This window comes from Oncorhynchus masou, chromosome 16 (genome assembly GCF_036934945.1).
Source record: "Oncorhynchus masou masou isolate Uvic2021 chromosome 16, UVic_Omas_1.1, whole genome shotgun sequence".
NCBI classification, from domain to species: Eukaryota; Metazoa; Chordata; class Actinopteri; order Salmoniformes; family Salmonidae; genus Oncorhynchus; species Oncorhynchus masou.
In genome coordinates this window covers 17,440,181-17,462,237 of record NC_088227.1, presented here as the reverse complement: position 1 = coordinate 17,462,237, position 22,057 = coordinate 17,440,181, and the positions used below count along the sequence as shown (strand labels likewise).

The 22,057-nt window shown below is 46.9% G+C and overlaps 1 protein-coding gene across 1 annotated transcript in view; it reads left to right on the top strand.

Annotated features, from left to right (window-relative positions):
- The window catches only part of LOC135557572 (solute carrier family 35 member F1-like), a 120,152-nt gene that overhangs the window by 76,519 nt on the left and 21,576 nt on the right, over positions 1 to 22,057 (top strand). Inside the window, exons 4-6 of the mRNA XM_064990968.1 lie at positions 10,254 to 10,413; positions 19,063 to 19,219; positions 21,984 to 22,036. Coding sequence (XP_064847040.1) covers positions 10,254 to 10,413; positions 19,063 to 19,219; positions 21,984 to 22,036 — 370 coding nt within the window. The remainder of the gene's footprint in view (positions 1 to 10,253; positions 10,414 to 19,062; positions 19,220 to 21,983; positions 22,037 to 22,057) is intronic.

Below are 22,057 nucleotides of genomic sequence, written 5' to 3'. Positions count from 1 at the left end.
ACAGACAGGTGGGATGACAGACAGACAGACAGGCGGGATGACAGACAGACAGACAGGCGGGATGACAGACAGACAGGCGGGATGACAGACAGACAGGCAGGATGACAGACAGACAGGCAGACAGACAGGCGGGATGACAGACAGACAGGGATGACAGACAGACAGGCAGGCAGGCAGGCGGGATGACAAACAGACAGACAGGCGGGATGACAGACAGACAGACATGCGGGATGACAGACAGACAGACAGACAGACAGACATGCGGGATGACAGACAGACAGACAGACAGGCGGGATGACAGACAGACAGACATGCGGGATGACAGACAGACAGACAGGCGGGATGACAGACAGACAGACAGGCGGGATGACAGACAGACAGACAGACAGACAGACAGACAGACAGGCAGGCGGGATGACAGACAGACAGACGGGATGACGGGATGACAGACAGACAGACAGACAGAGGATGACAGACAGGACAGACAGACAGACAGACAGACAGGCGGGATGACAGACAGACATGACAGACAGACAGGCAGGCGGGATGACAGACAGACAGACATGCGGGATGACAGACAGACAGACAGGCGGGAGACAGACAGACAGGCTTTGCCCTGTGATGACAGACAGACAGACAGGCGGGATGACAGACAGACAGACATGCGGGATGACAGACAGACAGACAGGCAGCGGGATGACAGACAGACAGACAGACAGGCAGGCGGGATGACAGACAGACAGACAGACAGACAGACAGGCGGGATGTCAGACAGACAGACATGCGGGATGACAGACAGACAGACAGACAGGCAGGCGGGATGACAGACAGACAGGCGGGATGACAGACTGACAGACAGACAGGCAGGCGGGATGACAGACAGACAGACAGGCGGGATGACAGACAGACAGACATGCGGGATGACAGACAGACAGACATGCGGGATGACAGACAGACAGACAGGCGGGATGACAGACAGACAGACATGCGGGATGACAGACAGACAGACAGGCAGGTGGGATGACAGACAGACAGGCGGGATGACAGACAGACAGACATGCGGGATGACAGACAGACAGGCAGGCGGGATGACAGACAGACAGGCGGGATGACAGACAGACAGACATGCGGGATGACAGACAGACAGACAGACAGGCAGGCGGGATGACAGACAGACAGACAGGCGGGATGACAGACAGACAGACAGGCAGGCGGGATGACAGACAGACAGACAGGTGGGATGACAGACAGACAGACAGACAGACAGACAGACAGACAGACAGACAGACAGACAGACAGACAGGCAGGCAGGCAGGAGGGATGACAGACAGACAGACAGGCGGGATGACACAGTGACGAGTTGATCAGTACCTCCATGCCCTGCTGACCCAAAGTCAGCACAACGCACTGATGTGACAAGCACACTAATGGCCTGCAGCTACTGTTTACACAGCGATGGATCTATCCGCATGGTGTGACTGTCACTGAATGATTAGGTCGGGCGGTGACGAGAGTGATAGGGTGACTCTCTTCCACAGTGTAGAGACAGAGATATTTGAGAGTAGCATTGCACAGCAGCAGCTCTCTCTCTCCAAAGTAAACCCAGCCTGAGCATATAGTGAAGGTGATTAAACATTCAGAGGAAGGGGTGCTCATGGAATCACTGTAAATATTGACTCAGTAAACAGCTAGAACTCAATCTGGGACTCCTCAGTATTTTTGTTTTCGAGGTCTGCTCAGGTTAAGTGAACAGCTCAGGTCAAGTGAAGTCAAATGAAGTAGGTTTGGTTGTTAGTTGGAGACTTCATCAATGTCACATCCTGACCATAGTTTGCTTTGTATGTTTATATGTTTTGTTTGGTCAGGGTGTGATCTGAGTGGGCATTCTATGTTGGATGTCTTGTTTGTCTATTTCTATGTCTGGCCTGATATGGTTTTCAATCAGAGGCAGGTGTTGTCTCTGATTGGGAACCATATTTAGGTAGCCTGTTTGGTGTTGGATTTTGTGGGTGATTGTTCCTGTCACTGTGTTTGTTGCACCAAATAGGCTCAGTCACGTTTTTCTTTTTTTTCCTTGTTTTGGAAGAGAAGAGAACTAGCGCCATTCTCCTTGCGGAGATGGTGCAAAATACATCAACACGGTCGGTCCCTGGGATTGGGCTGGCCAACACGATTCGGTTTGCTTGGAAGGAAAAGGAGTTGGAGCCTTTAGGATGGGAAACTTTTGGAAGGATAATATTGATGGGGATTCTAAAGCTGACGGTGAAGGACGTGTTTTGTTTCCAAGGCAACTCATTGGAAGGAGCATACGACGTTGCGCTATATACAGAGGAGAAACACGATGATATCCTGAGAAGGGCAAGAGCAGTGGGAGGTGAGAGGCCGATGAGCCACTATGAAATAACAAGCCTGGCGAAGAACAACTTTAGGGTTGTAACTGTCAACATTTACAACCCATACGTTAAGGACGAAGAGGTGAGGGCCTTTCTGGGGAGATACATGGATAACGTCTCCTCAGCAAGGCACCTCAAAGACTCCCTTGGGTTTTGGAATGGGAGGAGAGGCTTCCAGGCCCTCCTCAGGGAGGACCCAAAGGGACATGGTGGCTACCTCCATCCTCCTGCTATGTTCTCCCTAGGGGCTGACAGGGGGACGTTGTTTTATGCACGTCAGCCCCCATTTTGCAGCCTACGGCCACATTTTCGCCTCGTGCAGCACGAGAAAATGCAGATTTTGTGGATCTGAGGAACACGAGGCGAGGGATTGTGACAAGCCTAAGGCATGCCACGGGTGTGGCTCGTCAGCACACCTGTGGCGAGGGTGCCCGGCTCGTCAGAGGTCATATGCGTCTGCGGCTGGGGGGGGAGCAGGAGCGGGGATGGGGGAAGAAGAGGAGGGGAAGGAAGCATGCCTCATGACCAGAGTACAGGTCCAGAGGGGAAGGCCGCAAGGAAGGAGGAGCAAGAAGCGGCGGATGGAAGAGAGAAGGAAACAGAAGGCACGGGAGTAGGAGAACCAGGAAAAGCGGCGGAAGAAGGCAACCGATTGGAGGAGCATGAGAGAGAAGAAAGCGAGGGAGGAGTGTTGGAGAAGGAGACGGTGGAAGAGCAAGTGGACTGGGGGGAAAGTGCCCTGGTGGAAGAGATGAGGGGTATGGTGGAGGAGCTGGCACCCCGGAGCCAAACACTATTCCTGCATCCTGGGTTGGTGAGATGGAGGAAGAGGGGGGGATGTCAGGAGGACGGATGGTGTTCTCACCGGTAGATATGGAGCAGGGGAGCATCGGGTGAGTCTCCTGTTTTTTTTTTTTCTGTCTGGGTTTAGAATTTGAGTGTATTACATGTTTTTATTTTATTCTTTCATGGGGTCTAATTTTACTTTTGTTAGTTTAAATGTAAGGGGTTTAAGGGATTTTGTTAAGAGGAGGGCGGTTTTTAGTTATTTGGAGGGTGTGGGGTTTGATTTTTGTTTTTTACAGGAGGTTCACCTGAGGGATGGAGGGGATGTTAGTAGGTTTAAGAGGGAGTGGGACAAGGGGGAGTCGGTTTGGGGTATTGGGGGGATGCACTCATCGGGGGTAGGGATTTTGTGTGGGCACAGGGAGGTAAAAGTGGAGGATTCTTTTGTGGTAATGCAGGGGAGGGTTATAGGGGTGGATGTCACGATAAGGGATTGTAAATTTAGATTAGTGGTGGTGTATGGGCCACAGGTGGTGGCAGACAGGAGGGAGATGGTGGACTGTCTGACGCCCCTGTGTGTCACAAATAGGAAATTAGTGATAGGGGGGGATTTTAATACAGATGTAGGAATAGGGGGGGATAGCAGTGCAGGCGCCATTGCCGGGCAAATGGCTTGCCATGGTCTGGTAGATGGTGGTCTGCACGCTACTCCGTAAATGGCCGGTCCTACATGGCGCAACTCAAGGGGGTTGAGCGGAGGCTCGACTATATTTTTGTACCCAGGTCTTTGGGTAAGTTGTCTGGGAGGCTGTTGCCTGTTTTCTTTTCGGATCACGACGGGGTGCTCCTGCAGGTGGGGTCGCCATTCTGCCTCTTTGGTAGGGGGTACTGGAAGTTAGATCGGATGTGCTGGAGGAGCAGGCTTTTGTTGACGGGTTTTATGGTTTCTTTTGGAGGCTTGAAGGCCTCCGGTCCATGTGCGAGGGGGTGTTAGAGTGGTGGGAATTAGTTAAGGTGAGGATTAGGGCTTTTATAATAGGGTATTGCAAGAGGAAAAAAAGGGAGGAGAGGAGGGAGGTGGATCGTATCCAAAGGTTAATTGAACTCGAGTACGAGGCAGGCAACCTCGGCGGGTCGTTTGACTGGGAGAGATCCGCAACCCTAAAGGCGCAGCTCAGGGAGTTGCAGGAGCGGAAGGCTCGAGCTTTCCTGGAGCGTGCGCATAGTGGCTTTCTTTTTTCCATCTTGTTGGATGGATTCGTACATTATATGTCGGAGCGGGTGCCGAGTTAGTGTAAATAGTCACTTGGGTGACGTTTTTGACCTCTCGTCTGGGGTCAGGCAGGGGTGCCCACTCTCGGCTCTCCTCTTCATTCTGTACATGGAGCCTCTGGGGGCTGCCATTAGGGCAGACACAGGGGTGGAAGGCTTGTTGATCCCTGGAAGTGGTGGGCTGCGTGTTAAGATGACGCAGTACGCTGACGACACTTCCTTGCTGCTGTGCAAGGACTCGTGCCTGACAAGGTCCCTTGCCATCATTGGGGATTTCACCCAAGCGTCGGGAGCGGTTCTGAACCATGCAAAGTCTTCCGTTTTTCGGAAGATGGCGCGGTAGAACGGATGTGCCCGAGGGGTTCTGTCTGTGAGGGGGCCCTGAGGATTCTCGGGGTCCATATTGAGACCTCCGGCTCAGCGACGCTGAACTGGAACATGGGTATCGCAGTGGTACAGAGGAAGCTAGCGAAGTGGAAGGCTAGGTATTTGTCTTTTATGGGCAAGGTCCTGGTCCTAAAGGTGGATGTGTTGCCGTCTCTTTTGTATTTGGCATACATCTACCCATTGCCGGCTTGTCTGAGGAGGCCTCTAGTGAGGCTTGTGTTTCAGTTCATGTGGAGTGGCAGGTACGAGTGGGTCGCCAGGGCACGCATGCTCTGTCCCATCGGGGAGGGAGGTAGGGGGGTACCACATCTCCTTCTCAAGCTGGATGCAATTTTTGTTTCTTTCTTGGTAACGGAGCTTGCTCATCCAGTGATACACCCGTCCGGTTACCTCCTGCGGGTGTTCTTCTCGTATCAGGCGAGAACCGTAATGGTGTGGTCTAACACGGGTCCTCGGGCGGAACAGCTGCCGTGGCACTTTGGCCGTGCGGCCAAGTGGTTGCGTGCGCACCCTGAGGTTGACGTTGCCCGAGTAGGTTTAGATTACAGGCACCTGTATGAGGAGGTCAGACAGGCAGGGAGTCCGGCGCATGTAGTGGGCATCTCGGCAGTGGTCTGGGAGGGAGTGCAGGCGCGGGGTCTGGACAACAGGCTCAAGGACCTGAATTGGTTGAGCCTCCACAAGTGCTTGCCGGTACGTTCCATCATGTACCGGCATTGTTTGGCGCAATCCCCCACCTGTCCAAGATCCTCTTGTGGCAGGGAGGAGACTGTGCGCCATGTCTTTTGGGACTGTGCCTTTGCCGGAGTAGTATGGGCTGGGCTAGGGCACGGGTGTTGTTAGGTTTGGTAAGAGGGGATTTTGTATTGACGTGGGCCAGGTTAGAGAGAGGTGTAGGGAGAGCAAGAGGGACGGATAGGGACAGGTTTCTGCTCTGGCTTCTCATGAGTCTCTTTAAACGGGGGCTGTGGGAAGCCAGGCAGAACATGGTAAAGACAGGGAGAGATTGGGGGGTGGAAGGGATAGTGAGGAGGGTGGAAGGAGATTTGAGGGGGAGGATGAAGAGGGAAGAGAGGAAGTGGGGGCAGCATGATGCCCGGGAGAGGTGGAAGGGGGGTTTAGGGCTGGGTGTCATTTAGATTTGTAAGGGGATAGATTAGGGATGGGGAGATAGTGAAAGGTAGTTTGTAGGATGACGGGGAGCGAAGATGCTCCCCTGAGGTTTTGTTTGGGGTTTTTGTTTCGTTAAATTAAAATACCATTATTGAAGTATGAATGAAAATTATGAGTTGTAAAGAATGAATGGTATTGAATGTAATAAAAAAAAAATTCAAAAAAAAAATAACCTAAACAGCCTATTTTTTGTTTTCTCGTTACGTTTATTGTTTTTGTACTGTTCGTGTTATTTTTTCTTTAAACATGAATCTAAATAGCCACGCTGCATTTTGGTCCTCCTCTCCTTCACCAAAAGAAAACCGTTACAGAATCACCCACCACAACAGGACCAAGCGGCGTGGTGACAGGCAGCGGCAGCAGGAGCAGCGAAAGGAGGAATGGACATGGGAAGACGTTTTGGACGGCAAGGGTTGTTACACTTGGGAGGAAATACTGCCTGGAAGAGATCGCCTCCCATGGGAACAGGTGGAGGCACTTAGGAGAGCAGAGGCAGCCGGAGAGAGGAGCCGGCGATACGAGGGAACATGGTTGGCAAGGAAGCCCGGGAGTCAGCCCCAAAAATGTATTGGGGGGGCTCTCACAGGGAGTATGGCGACGCCAAGTAGGAGACCTACGCCAACTACCTGTGCTAACCGGGGGCTAGAGAGACTGGGCATTCACCGTGTTATGCTGTGGTATGCACAGTGTCTCCAGTGCGGGTGCATAGCCCGGTGCGGTACATACCAGCTCCGCGTATCGGCCGGGCTAGAGTGAGCATCGAGCCAAGTGCCATGAAGCCGGCTCTACGCATCTGGTCCCCAGTGCGTCTCCTTGGGCCCGGCTTACATGGCACCAGCCTTGCGCATGGTGTCCCCGGTTCGCCTGCATAGCCCAGTGCGGGCTATTCCACCTCGCCGCACTGGCAGGGCGACCGGGACCATTCAACCGGGTAAGGTTGGACAGGCTCGGTGCTCAAGAGCTCCAGTGCGCCTGCACGGTCCGGTCTATCCGTCACCACCTCCACGCACCAGCCCTCCGGTGGCACACCCCGCACCAGGCTTTCTCTCCGGCTCATCCTTACAGGTGCTCCCGCCTGTCCAGCGCTGCCGGAGCCTTCCTCCTCTCCAGCGCTGTCGGAGTCTCCCGCCACTCCAGGGCTGCCGAAGCCTTCCTCCTCTCCAGCGCAGCCGGAGTCTCCCGCCTGTTTGGCGTTGCCAGAGCTCCCGCCCCTCAGTCCAGAGGTGCTAGAGCCCCTCATTCCAGAGGCGCCAGAGCTACTCAGTCCAGCGCTGCCAGAGCCTTCCTCTCCAGCGTTGCCGGAGCTTCCCGTCTGCCCAGCGCTGCCTGAGCCACCCGTCTGCCCAGCGCCGCCTGAGCCACCCGTCTGCCCAGTGCCGCCAGTCTGCAGGGAGCCGCCAGTGCCGCCAGTCTGCAGGGAGCCGCCAGTGCCGCCAGTCTGCAGGGAGCCGCCAGTGCCGCCAGTCTGCAAGGGGCCGCCAGTCAGCCAGGGGCCGCCAGTGCCGCCAGTCTGCAGGGAGTCGCCAGTGCCGCCAGTCAGCCAGGGGCCGCCAGTGCCGCCAGGGGCCGCCAGTGCCGCCAGTCAGCCAGGGGCCGTCAGTGCCGCCAGTCAGCCAGGAGTCGCCAGTGCCGCCCAGAGGCGCCAGAGCCCCTCAGCCCAGAGGCGCCAGAGCCCCTCAGCCCAGAGGCGCCAGAGCCCCTCAGCCCAGAGCTTCCGCCCCTCTGTCCCGAGCTTCCGCCCCTCTGTCCCGAGCTTCCGCCCCTCTGTCCAGTGGGGTCATTTAGTAGTCACCGTGGTTAGGAGGCCATGGAAGCGGACAAGAAGGCAGACTAAGACTATGGTGAAGTGGGGGCCACGTCCAGCACCAGAGCCGCCACCGCGGACAGATGCCCACCCAGACACTCCCCAGTAGGTTCAGGTTTTGCAGCCGGAGTCCGCACCTGGGGGGGTACTGTCACACCCTGACCATAGTTTGTTTTGTATGTTTATGCTTTGTTTGGTCAGGGTGTGATCTTAGTGGGCATTCTATGTTGGATGTCTTGTATGTCTATTTCTATGTCTGGCCTGACATGGTTCTCAATCAGAGGCAGGTGTTAGTCATTGTCTCTGATTGGGAACCATATTTAGGTAGCCTGTTTGGTGTTGGGTTTTGTGGGTGATTGTTCCTGTCTCTGTGTTAGTTTGCACCAGTATAGGCTGTTTAGGTTTTCTTGTTACGTTTATTGTTTTTGTACTGTTCGTGTTATTTTTGGTCATTTGGATTTTTTGGCATTTTGGTCCTCCTCTCCTTCACCAAAAGAAAACCGTTACAATCAATGGACTCTCACTCTAAGGCCATGTTTTCCTCTCCTCTTGTTACTCTGTGCAGGGTAATTTACTATTTAGTTTGATTGGCTTTCACTAACTGATTCCTTTGGAGGAGGGTGGAGGAGAGAAATAGCCAGAACAATTCTCAACAGTGTTATGTAAACTATAACAAGGTTAGACAATGCCTCATCAATATTAATATGCAGGCATGAAGAGAACTGGGCATAAGACGGTGCTATAAAATACTTTCCCATTAAGGGGAAATGATTAGTTTTTATGAATGGTCATGGTGTCTGGCTAGGCTCCAGTATGAGGAGATCAGTGGACACATCTGGGGAAAGCTCCTCTTCGTCAACTCGTTAGAACAGGCATCTACAGATGTAGGATCTTTATTTGAGCCAGTTTGCTGCAGCAACAGGAAATGTGAATTATTACGTGGGCTATTTTTTGTAGGGGTTGATACATTCCTCGTTAGGGAAATCGACAACTTTAGAAGCCTTTTTAAACCTCAAATACACTACAAGTGTGCATTTCCTGCTAGGCAAAAGAGTGATCAAATTAAGATCCTACATCTGAATGCTACTCAGTCTTCCACTTCAAGATATGCAGGTAGCCAGCCGCGGTCCTGGGGACAAATCACTGTAAAACAGAGGAATTAGTTGAAGATTTATTTCGGCAGAGTTAAGCGGAGAGTCTTAGGACTGACTAAATCGCATCATTCTTTCTCCTCACTTGGCTAAGTCTCATAGGACCTGTGATAATTGTATTGGTTTCATTAGTTTGCTGGTATTTGTAAAAAGGAGCAGAGAATGTCATTGACAATGTCAGGTCTATTATTTTGCTAGTAATTCACTGTAAAAGTTGTCGGGTTAATGCCAGAGCTGTTCCCCAGATAGCCCTGAGAGAACAGGTGAGAGTAAACACAGAACTCAACCCTCAATCACTCACTCACTTTCAGGGTTCTCTCATGGTTATCGTTATCCCTACACTGTTTATTTAACTCTCTCCACTTCCCTTTTTCTCTCTCTCTTGCTCTCTCTCTCTCTCTCTTGCTCCTTTTCCTCTCATCCTTCTGTCATCCTGTCATTCTCATCCTTCTCTCATCCCTCTGTCATTCTTTTTCTCTCTCCCGCTCTCTGTGATGGTCCCCCTCATTCCCTCACTCCACTTTCTTTCTCCACTCTCTCTCGCTCAAGGGCACACTTCACTACAGTAACAGACAGGTTTATATAACCAAGCGGTGAAAAGGCCTTCCATTAGGCAGAAACACGCTGGTCTGCTGAGCGAGTGAGACATACTGGGCTGTCGTTGCACACATCGAGAAACCACACGTTATTATGCCAGGGTGGTCTGAGGTGTCAGAACATTCGTTGAACACATCGATGTTGTGAGTTGCCAGGAGAGCCACCGCACCACCTCTCCTCCTCTGTGTACTCGACCTGTGATGAGCAGTAATGGGGTTTGCTGTCCTGTGGTTAACCCCTCGTTCTCCCGTGCACTACCTTTCCCAGAGAGTGAGCCCATAGTGCTACCACTAAGTGCCAGAGAGGCTTCCCAGAATGGAGCCCTGATGGTCCCCTAGGCGATCATAAATGTTCCTCTCCTCCCTCTTGCATGGCCCCTTCTCCTCCCTGACACGCCATCCACCATCACCCCTAATTCGCCATCCTTATTTTCTCTCATCACCATTAGTGTTGGACTGTCCTCTGACCTCGTCCTCTGTAGTACTGTGTCCCCCCGCTGTCCTGTGTCACCCCCTGGACTTTGTGGTGGGTGGTTTTAGCTCTGCTGTGATACCATCTCTGGTGTGTATTTTGGCCAATGTGGTGCACAGTATCTTGGAACTCCATTGAAACCATTTTCTCTGTGTGTCTCTATGAACTAGAGTTCAGTGTGTCCATTCTAACCCCGTATCTCTCCGCTCTGTCTGTCAGCTCTTAGACTGTTTCACCATCCCCGTGGTGCTGCTGCTGTCCTGGTTCTTCCTGCTGGTGAGGTACAAGGCCGTGCACTTTGTGGGCGTCGGGGTGTGTCTGCTGGGCATCGGCTTAATGGTGGGGACAGACGTCCTGGTGGGAAGACAACAGGGCCTAGGTAACACACACATGCTCACACACCACTTTGGACTACAGGGAAGTAATATCAGGTTTTGATTGAGAGGAAGGCGAGGATGGGTAAGAGCAGCCCCTTTTTTCTCTATATGATTGTTTACTTATTTCATTTGAAGATTGTACATTAGAAATATCAAGGTTGTTTTTTTAGTTTGATATGATATGGCCTAATTGTTGAGGTCGGGTATATTATGACTTAAAAGCTGTGAATCGGAACTAATAGCTTTTAAGCTAAAACCTAATAAATATGTATAGATGTATTATAGGGCTAGGATAAAGGATTATATAATTATAAACCTGCCTAGGTTCTCTATTGGAATAGGCCTATACGATCCTAAAATAATTGGTCTTATTACACTTTTACATTTAAAAAATAAATCTCAATATAAAAAATGTAAAGGATGATTATTCTTCCGATAAATGGGTGGATTAGGTTTTGTCAGCAGGGTTGTTGTCTCTAGTGTGTGTGGGCTGGTTAACACTGGGATAAAGTGATCAAAGTTAACGGTAGAACTAGTACAATAATTGGCTTATGGAAGCACTTCTCTAAGTGAGAGAGGTATATTGTATGTTTCTATATAACTGCATGTATTCTTGGCTATCGTGCCTTGGCTATGTCAGAGTCGATTGTAAATTAAACCTGGGTATTCCTCCATGGGCAGTGTGATGCCTAAGTTTTACTAATTAGCGGCCGTTAGAATCTATGTTCCTTTTTTTTCGTTGGAATTACAACAGGACATAATGACGACTACGTGAAATATGTCTTGCATGTAATGGACATTAAAAAAAAGTACTGGTCTTGTGATATGTTCAGGTTGTTTTCTCTTCATTTTTTTTTTCAAAAGAATTTGAACAATTGAATCCAAGGAACTGAGCAGGCTGGGCTGACATGCTTATAGCCTTGCTCGGACTTTCTAAATATGCACATGCATTTAGAAGATGTTGTTATCATTTATATTACTATTATCTATTATTGTTACTATTTATTTTTTTCCTGACTGTTTCCCATGTTATTTGGTTGGTTATCTTAAGCACCCTCATAGATATTTATGTTATCATGGGACTGCCCATATTTCCCTCTGGCCAACACCATTTCGCGGCCAAGGGTTTGCTTTTTATGATGCAAAGGTGTGTCATGAGTCAGGGAGATGGTCTGATGGTCTTAGTGACAACAGACCTAGATATGGGGGGAGGTTTTAGTGGGTGGAACATTAGGACAATTGGAGGTTTACAAAGTTGCAGCTACAGTATGGTTAACAGTGAAAATGATTATGGTACAGCTATATGGACACTTAATCATCATGGTGCATTATAATGGTAAGTTTACAAAACTTGGTTGTGGTAAGTAAAATTGAAACTTTGTTATCATTATGATAAGTGGGGAAATAAGTATAGCCAGTTATAATTGTAACAGCTTAGGAGATCATAAAAAAACTAAGATACATTTTTACATGGCTAAAAGATAAAGAATATAACATCTATTGTTTACAGGAAACTCATTCTACAAATATAGATGAGGTTGGGTGGAAAATGGACTGGGAGGGAGAAATATATTTTTGTCAAAGAAACTCAAAAGGGGGGATTACACTGATTAATTACAAATTTGGATCTGATTGTGCAAACTGTGAAAACAGATCGGCAAGGAAGATGGATTATTTTAAATATGCTATTGGACCAAAAACAGATCTGACTATATGGGCCAAATAATGATGATCCACACTTCTTCGAAAATATATATAATAATCTATTGAGCTCGCAAGCAACAAAATAATATATTATTATGGTGGGAAATTATAATACGGTTTTAAGTACCTCAATGGATCGTAAAGAAAATCACTCTACAAACTATCACCCTCAAGCACTGAAGGAGATCACGAAGATCATGAATACATTAGAACTAGTGGATAAATGGACGACACAACAGTGGTAGGCTTGATTACCAACAACGACGAGACAGCCTACAGGGAGGAGGTGAGGGCCCTCGGAGTGTGGTGTCAGGAAAACAACCTCTCACTCAGTGTCAGCAAAACTAAGGAGATGATCGTGGACTTCAGGAAACAGCCCCCTATCCACATCGACGGGACAGCAGTGGAGAAGGTGGAAAGTTTTAAGTTCCTCTGTGTTCATATCACCGACAAACTGAAATGATTCACGCACACCGACAGTGAGGTGAAGAAGGCACAACAGCACCTGCTCTACCTCAGGAGGCTGAAAAAATGTCGCTTGTCACCGAAAACCCTCACTAACTTTTACAGGTGCACAATTGAGAGCATCCTGTCGAGCTATATCACCGCCTGGTATGGCAAATGCACCGCCCACAACCGCAAGACTCTCCAGAGGGTGGTGCGGTTTGCACAACGCATCACCGGGGGCAAACTTCCTGCCCTCCAGGACACCTACAGCACCTGATGTCACAGGAAGGCAAAAAAGATCATCAAGGACAATAACTACCCGAGCCACTGCCTGTTCACCCCGCTTCCATCCAGAAGGTGAGGTCAGTACAGGTGCATCAAAGCTGGGACAGAGAGATTGAAAAACAGCTTCTATTTCAAGGCCATCAGATTGTTAAACAGCCATCACTAGCACAGAGAGGCGGTTGCCTACCTACAGACTTGATATCATTGGCCACTTTAATACATGGAACAGTGTCACTTTAATAATGCCACTTTAAGAATGTTTACATATCTCGCAGTACTCATCTCGTATGTATATAATGTATACTGTATCATTCACTATCTATTCTTTACTATCTACTGCATCTTAGCCGCTCTGTCACTGCTCATCCATTTATTTGATACTTATATATTCTCATCCCATTCCTTTACTAGATTGTGTGTATTAGGTTTTGTTGTGGAATTGCTAGATATTACCTGTTAGATGCTGCTGCACTGTCGGATCTAGAAGCACAAGTATTTCGCTACACTCGCAATAACATCTGCTAACCATGTGTATGTGACCAATAAAATTTGATTTGATTTGAACAACCCTGATCGAGTAAGATATACATGGAGGAGCTATCCGTCTTGATTACTTCCTAGTCTCGTTCTTGTTGGCATCAAAAGTTCAAAAAAGGTATTAAATAGGAGACTGAATGCGATCGGACCACCGTCTAATTGGCCTCCATATAACTCTTACAGAATTTCCAAGTGGACGGGGATATTGGAAATTGAATCAAAGTCTATTGGATGACAATTTGTTCTTAACTAAGACAAAATAATTTGCAATTGACTTTTTTGCACAACATATCGGGCACTTTTGTATGGGGCACTTTTAAATGTACTTTTAGAGACCATTCAATACAATACTCATCATTAAAACAAAAGCAGTTTACGGTAGGTAAAAAGAGATTAGAGGAAGTAACAGGGCAGGTACACTACCGTTTGGGGTCACTTAGAAATGTCCTTGTTTTTGAAAGAAAAGCATACATTTTGTCCATTAAAATAACATCAATTGATCAGAAATACAGTGTAGACTGTACAGTTCACCTAATACCTCTTTTGCACTATTGGTTAGAGCCTGTAAGTAAGCATTTCACTGTAATATTCGGTGCACATGACAAACTTTGATTTGACATAATTTTGTAAATGACTATTGTAGCTGGAAAAGGCAGATTTTTAATGGAATATCTACATAGGCGTACAGAGGCCCGTTATCAGCAACCATCACTCCTATGTTCCAATGGCACGTTGTGTTAGCTAATCCAAGTTCATCATTTTAAAAGGCTGATTGATCATTAGAAAACCCTTTTGCAATTATGTTAGCACAGCTGAAAACTGTTGTTTTGATTGGAGAAGCAATAAAACTGGCCTTTAGACTAGTTGAGTATCTGGAGCATCAGCATTTGTGGGTTTGATTACAGGCTCAAAACGGCCAGAAACAAAGACTTTCTTCTAAGACTCGTCTGTCTATTCTTGTCCATAGAAATTAAGACTATTCCATGCGAGAAGGCCAGCATCCAGGAGTCGCCTCTTCACTGTTGACGTTGAGACTGGTGTTTTGCGGGTACTATTTAATGAAGCTGCCAGTTGAGGACTTGTGAGGCATCTGTTTCTCAAACTAGACACTCTAATGTACTTGTTCTCCTGCTCAGTTGTGCATTGGGGCCTCCCAGTCCTCTTTCTATTCTGGTTAGAGCCAGTTTGCGCTGTTCTGTGAAGGGAGTAGTGTTGTACGAGATTTCAGTTTCTTGGCAATTTCTTGCATGGAATAGCCTTCATTTCTCAGAACAAGAATAGACTGATGAGTTTCAGAAGAAAGTACTTTGTTATGGTCCATTTTAAGCCTGTAATCGAACCCACAAATCCTGATGCTCCAGATACTCAACTAGTCTAAAGAACTGTCAGAACTGTTTTCAGCTGTGCTAACATAATTGCAAAAGGGGTTTCTAATGATCAATAAATTAACTTATCACAATTAATTTCTATAGAAAGTTAGCGAAAATAGATACGATTCTGCAACTATGGAGAGGTAAATACTTGTCTATTTATGGAAGAATCACATTGATTAACTCTTTGCTCCTATCACAGTTTACTTACTTACTAATAACACTGCCTATTCCAGATGACTCATTTAAAAAAATCATATGAGCAAAAAAATATTTAATTTGATTTGGAATGCTAAGCCAGACAAAATTAAACCTGCCTATTTACATAATGAATATGAGTTTGGGGGCAAAAATGATTAAATATTAAAACCTCTCACTAAAAGCTTCACTCTGTTACAATGATGCTTGAATGAACTCGAACCCAGTCGCAGAGAAACACAGCAAACAGTGGGTAAGTTTAAATCTAGAACTTTACTTAAAGTCTTCACAGAAACAAGGCAACAGCACAAGAGTGCACTAAACAAAACACAAGACCAATGCAAGGATCCAGCCCAACAGAGGAACCTAAATAGCCAGGCAACCAGGTGAACAGAGAGGGCAATCAAACACAGGTGAAACCAATAAGAAACAATCACTGTAACCTGGGAGCGAGAAGCAAGGTAAGGGTGCCCTCCAGCAGTAACCTAAGGAAACGCACTCCAAAAGAAACAGAAACTGTGACACACTCATACTTAAGTTGTACTTAAACCCCAAATGGTTCTCCAGTAGATACGGGAATATCTGCTCAATCCAAATGTACAACCAACTGATTGCAGCACTACCACAAAAATGGAGGCAAGTGGAAAAGGGAGGAGGTAGGGAACTTGTTTGCCTGCCATATATTAATGATACAAATTGGCTGAATGGAGCTGGCATAAATAGAAAAATATACCAGTTTAATTTGAGGACAAAAATGTTGACAGCTGTGCCATACAGGTTGCAAAATAAATGGGAAGAGATTTTCAATGTACCAATTCCATGGCATATGGTTTATGAACTGATACAAAAAAACTACACTTGATTCGACACTTAGAATTTTTCAATTTAAATTATTATATAAATTCTTGCCACTGACAGAATGCTATATATATGGGGCATACAACAATCTCAGCTCTGTAGATTTTGGTGCGAAGAGACAGAATCACTAGATCATTTATTCTGGTATTGCCCCTATGTAGCTTGTTTCTGGTCACAGGTTCAGGAACGGTTAAAAAATCACAACGTACTCTTAAAATGAACCTTACAAACAGCAGTGTTGGGTGATCTGGAAAGCCATAGTCAGTCAATAAATAATATAATAATACTTGTATGAAAGGTTTTCATCGTTAGACGACAATCTGTGGATAATATACGATTACAAAGATCCAAAAAAGTAGTAAAACTTCACAGCATAATTGAGAAATATAAGGCACATGGAAACCAAACAAGGGCGGTCTATGGTGATAGGTGGGATGGGCTGAGGGGGCGGTCTATGGTGATAGGTGGGATGGGCTGAGAGTGGCTGAGGGTTGGTCTATGGTGATAGGTGGCATGGGCTGAGAGTGGCTGAGGGTTGGTCTATGGTGATAGGTGGGATGGGCTGAGAGTGGCTGAGGGGTGGTCTATGGTGATAGGTGGGATGGGCTGAGAGTGGCTGAGGGTTGGTCTATGGTGATAGGTGGCATGGGCTGAGAGTGGCTGAGGGTTGGTCTATGGTGATAGGTGGGATGGGCTGAGAGTGGCTGAGGGTTGGTCTATGGTGATAGGTGGGATGGGCTGAGAGTGGCTGAGGGTTGGTCTATGGTGATAGGTGGGGTGGGATGGGCTGGATAGGTGGGATGGGCTGAGAGTGGCTGAGGGGTGGTCTATGGTGATAGGTGGGATGGGCTGAGAGTGGCTGAGGGGTGGTCTATGGTGATAGGTGGGATGGGCTGAGAGTGGCTGAGGGTTGGGATTAAAGAGTTTATGTTTGGTAAAGTATTGTTGTTAAGTGACTGCTTTATATAAAAGTACAAGTATGTATGCAAAATTTGTACAGTTGAAGTTGTACGTTTGCATACACCTTAACCAAATACATTGAACTCAGTTTTTCACAATTCCTGACATTTAATCCTAGTAAAAAAATCCCTGTTTTAGGTCAGTTAGGATCACCACTTTATTTTAAGAATGTGAAAAGTCATGAATAATAGTTGAGAGAATGATTTCTTTCAGATTTGATTTCTTTCATCACATTCCCAGTGGGTCAGAAGTTTACATGCACTCAATTAGTGTTTGGTAGCATGGTGCAACGCATCTCCTTCCTGAGCGGAGACGGCTGCGTGGTCCCATGGTGTTTATACTTGTGTGCTATTGTTTGTACAGATGAGCGTGGTACCTTCAGGTGTTTGGAAATTGCTCAAAAGGATGATCCAGACTCGTAGGAGGTCTACACATTTTTTCTGAGGTCTTGGCTGATTTCTTTTGATTTTCCCATGATGTCAAGTGAAGAGGCACTGCGTTTGAAGGTAGGCCTTGAAATACGTCCACAGGTACACTGCCAATTGACTCAAATGATGTCAATCAGAAGCTTCTAAAGCCATGACATCATCTTCTGGAACTTTCCAAGCTGTTTGAAGGCACAGTCAACTTAGTGTATGTAAACTTCTGACCCACTGGAATTGTGATACTGTGAATTATAAGTGAAATAATCTGTCTGTAAACAATTGTTGGAACAATTACTTGCGTCATGCACAAAGTAGATGTCCTAACCAACTTGCCAAAACTACATTTTGTTAACTAGAAGTTTGTGGAGTGGTTGAAAAACGAGTTTTAATTACTCCAACCTAAGTGTATGTAAACTTCCGACTCCAACTGTATGTAAAATGGATATGTAAAATATATGTATATCTAGCGAAAAGCTTTAAACATATTTTGATTGCTATTGTGGAGTCTGTGTCCCTCACACAAACACCCTCATCTCCACCAACACACAGACAGTGTTCTCACTGTGCAGTTCACCATCGCTGTCTCATTGTGTTCAAACCTCACTGTACCTTCAGCATTAACCGAGTCAGATCCCACGTGTCAGTCCCTGGTGTGGTTTGCCTTTCACACCCATGAAGAGCCTCCCCCTCTCACTATTGCATTAAGTGCTCCTTGATTTCCCCAGCTCAACAAGATTCAGATAGATAGATTGCATTTTGGTTTGTTATGAATAATACATCCAAATCATATCGTTCTGGATCCGAAGAAAACACACGGCTGTAGATTCATTTCTGTCTTGTGATTGACAGAATAGTTACATTTATAGTGGGATTGTTTAAAAATCTTCAAGCATGTGCTAAGCATCTGTAAGATCTTTGCTTGATTGGGTACAGTTTATCCATACCTTACTGAAACCTATTGCAGCAAACAGTATGCACTAAGCATGTAGGAATAAAGGAACAATGCAATTGTTTGGTGTGAGCTTCCAATCAATAATGCCGATTTGCCTCCCGGGTGGCGCAGTGGTTAAGGGCGCTGTACTGCAGCGCCAGCTGTGCCATCAGAGACTCTGGGTTCGCGCCCAGGCTCTGTCGTAACCGACCGCGACCGGGAGGTCCGTGGGGCGACACACAATTGGCCTAGCGTCGTCCGGGTTAGGGAGGGCTTGGTCGGTAGGGATGTCCTTGTCTCATCGCGCACCAGCGACTCCTGTGGCGGGACGGGTGCAGTGCGCGCTAACCAAGGTTGCCAGGTACACAGTGTTTCCTCCGGGACATTGGTGCGGCTGGCTTCCGGGTTGGATGTGCGCTGTGTTAAGAAGCAGTGCGGCTGGTTGGGTTGTGTATCGGAGGACGCATGACTTTCAACCTTCGTCTCTCCCGAGCCCGTACGGGAGTTGTAGCGATGAGACAAGATAGTAGCTACTAAACAATTGGATACCATGAAAAAGGGGTAAAAATTAAACAACAAAAAAAAATAAAAAAAATAATGCCGATTTGTCTTACCAGCTACACAGTAATGTTGCTTAAAATAGTGAAAATAGATATTTTGAACACAGTTAAGTGACCGGTAAGAAGATGAATTAATCAATGAAACTCCTGCTAAAATCCTACATTTGCTCAATGTATCAAGCACAGTTGCTTCCTGTACCTTTAAAACACCCAATGTCTTTCACTGCCTCATTGTCATAATTTTTTATCTCATAGGATAGACACTTAGTCTGATATTACTGGTGAGGGTTTCATAGGATAACCTATTTGTCATTAATAACTAATGGCTCTTTCATACAGTTTGACAGTCTCTCTCTCTCTCTCTCTCTCTCTCTAGGGGACCATAAGCTCCTGGGGGACCTGCTGGTGCTGGGAGGGGCCACGCTGTACGGCATCTCTAATGTGTGTGAGGAGTTCATCGTTAAGAACCTGAGTCGGGTGGAGTTCCTGGGCATGATGGGACTGTTTGGCTCCTTCTTCAGCGGCATTCAGCTGTGAGTGTTTGTGTGTGTGTCACACCTATTGGAAATGATTTCAAATACTTAAACTGTGCTTCATTGAGCTTGTCTGGCAAAATGAAACCAATATAATAGTCCCATAATGTCGTACCTAACCAATCAGGCACTCCAGGCAGGCTAAAGCAAATACAGGAAAGAGAGAGCTGAACACGCCCCCATTCACATTGACGGGACTGTAGTGGAGCGGGTTGTGAGTTTCAAGTTCCTTAGTGTCCTCATCACCAACAAACTATCATGGTCTAAACACACCAAGAAAGTTGTAAAGAGGGAACGACAATGCCATTTCCCCCTCAGGAGACTGAAAAGATTTGGCATGGTTCCCCAGATCCTCAAAAAGTTCTACAGCTGCACCATCAAGAGCATCCTGACTGGTTGCATCACTGCCAGGTATGGCAACTGCTCTGCATCCGACCGTAGTGCGTACAGCCCAGTACATCACTGGGGCCGAGCTTCCTGCCACCCAGGTCCTATATACTGGGCGTTGTCAGAGGAATTGTCAAAGACTCCAGTCACCCAAGTCATAAACTGTTTTCTCTGCTACCGCACGGAAAGCTGTACCACCGGAGCGCAAAGTCTAGGTCCAAGACTCCTTAACAGCTTCTACCTCCAAGCCATAAGACTGCTGAACAATTAATCAAATGGCCACCCGGACTATTTACACCGGCACTATAGTATTCAGTCTTTCTCTATCTCCATGTCAGATGATGGCTTCGCTAGCAGCCCCATGCTGTCATATAATCACCTTTTCTTTCTATGATGTGCCACTCAGAAGGACATAGGCAAATTACAGTTGGCCCAGAACAGAGCAGCAAGGCTGGCCCACAGAGGGCTAATGTCAGTAACATGGAAATCAGTCTCTCCTGACTCAAACTAGAGGAGAGATTGACTGCATCACTACTTGTCTTTGTGAGAGGTATTGACGTGTTGAAAGCATGTGAACTGCCTGTTCAAACAGCCAACACTCAGCTCAGACACCCATACATACCCCACAAGGCATGCCACCAGGGGTCTCTTCACAGCCCCTAAGTCCAAAACCGGCTCTGGGAAACACACAGTACTATATAGAGCCATGATGTGGAAGAGAGTTCCATGTAATCAAGTAACGCAAGCGTGCAGTAAAATCAGATAAAAAAACAAATCAGATAAAACACACACGCATACGCACACACACTCTAATACAAACACTCTACACACACACACATTGTAATATTGTAAATGTTATATTCTACATTTGTAATACTAGAGTAATAATGTCTTGTATGATGTATAATGCTGTTTCTGATGTAGGCTGTTGTTTTGTTGTTATGTAATTACTTTATTCATGTTTGGACCGCAGGAAGAGTAGGGACCTAGTAAATACTGTACAGTTTGGCGTCCTAACCGACTTTGGTGGGCAAATGCTCACCTTCGATGGCAACAGGCACACTGGAGAGTGTGCTCTTCACGGATGAATCTCGGTTACAACTGTACCAGGCAGATGGCAGACGGTGTGTATGGTGTCATGTGGGCAAGGGGTTTGCTGATGTGAACGTTGTGAACAGAGTGCACCATGGTGAAGGTGAGGTTATGGTATGGGCAGGCATATGCTACGGAGAACAGACACATTTTATCGATGGCAATTTGAATGCAAAGAGAAACCGTGACGGGATCCAGAAGCCCACTGTCGTGCCAAATGTCCCAGTTCTTTCATGGCCTGCATACTCACCTGACATGTCACCCATAGAGCATGTTTGGGATGCTCTGGATTGACGTGTAGCACAGTGTATTCCAGTTCTCGCCAATATCCAGCAATTTTGCACAGCCATTGAAGAGGAGTGGGACAACATTCCACAGGCCACAAGCCTGATCAACTCCATGCGAAGGAGATGTGTCTCACTGCAATAGTCACACCAGACACTGACCTGTTTTCTGATCCACGCCCTTACATTTTTAAGGTATTTGTCCCCAACAGATTCATATCTGTATTCTGAGTTATGTGAAATTCATAGATTAGGGACTAATGAATGTATTTAAATTGACTGATTTCCTAATATAAACTGTAACTCAATAATAAAATCTTAGAAATTGTTGTCGATTGCGTTTATATTTTTGTTCAGTTTTACTACTTTTTAAATGAGCTCATTCTGAGGCTTAAAGAGGATTTTAAAAAACTAGTTATGAGACATTGCCTGTCTTCCCTCCACTTATTTATCCACTTGTTATGTATGAAATGATCCCTACTGGGGAAGACAGTGGGAGCATGGGGACCTGTCTCTGTTTCTGTCTCTCGCTGATGTTAATTTTAGACACGGGAGCACCAGACGAGACCGTAACCTTGGTAACACATCAGCACCGCCTCGTCAATTACGCTTTTTCACAGAGATGTCACAGAGCGAGACCTGAGTGGATTGTTTTCCATTCCTCTTGTCTGGAACAGAGGGGGGTGAGGGAGGGAAAATGGTCTACCATGTTGTTTCTATTGTTAGTGCCCCTCTGGAGTCAGAGGATTCCGTCAATAGAATTCCCAGGATCTATTCTGTAGGGTCAGAGGGTTGAACCCCGCCTCGCTCTGATAGGATTGATTTGTCACTGACTCATCAGAACCACAGATGCTCAGCAGTCAAAACTGAGCTTTTCTGTCAAGAGACTTGCATGTGATCCTCCTGTCTTACTTTCCACCCTCCGTCCGTAACTCTGTTGTATTCCCTATCTCACAAAGCTTCCCTCTGGCTGACGGGAATGTTTTTTCTTTCTGTTCCAGGGCCATCATGGAGCATAAGGAGCTGTTAAGGGTGCCCTGGGACTGGCAGATTGGTAAGTTACTGTTACTGGGAT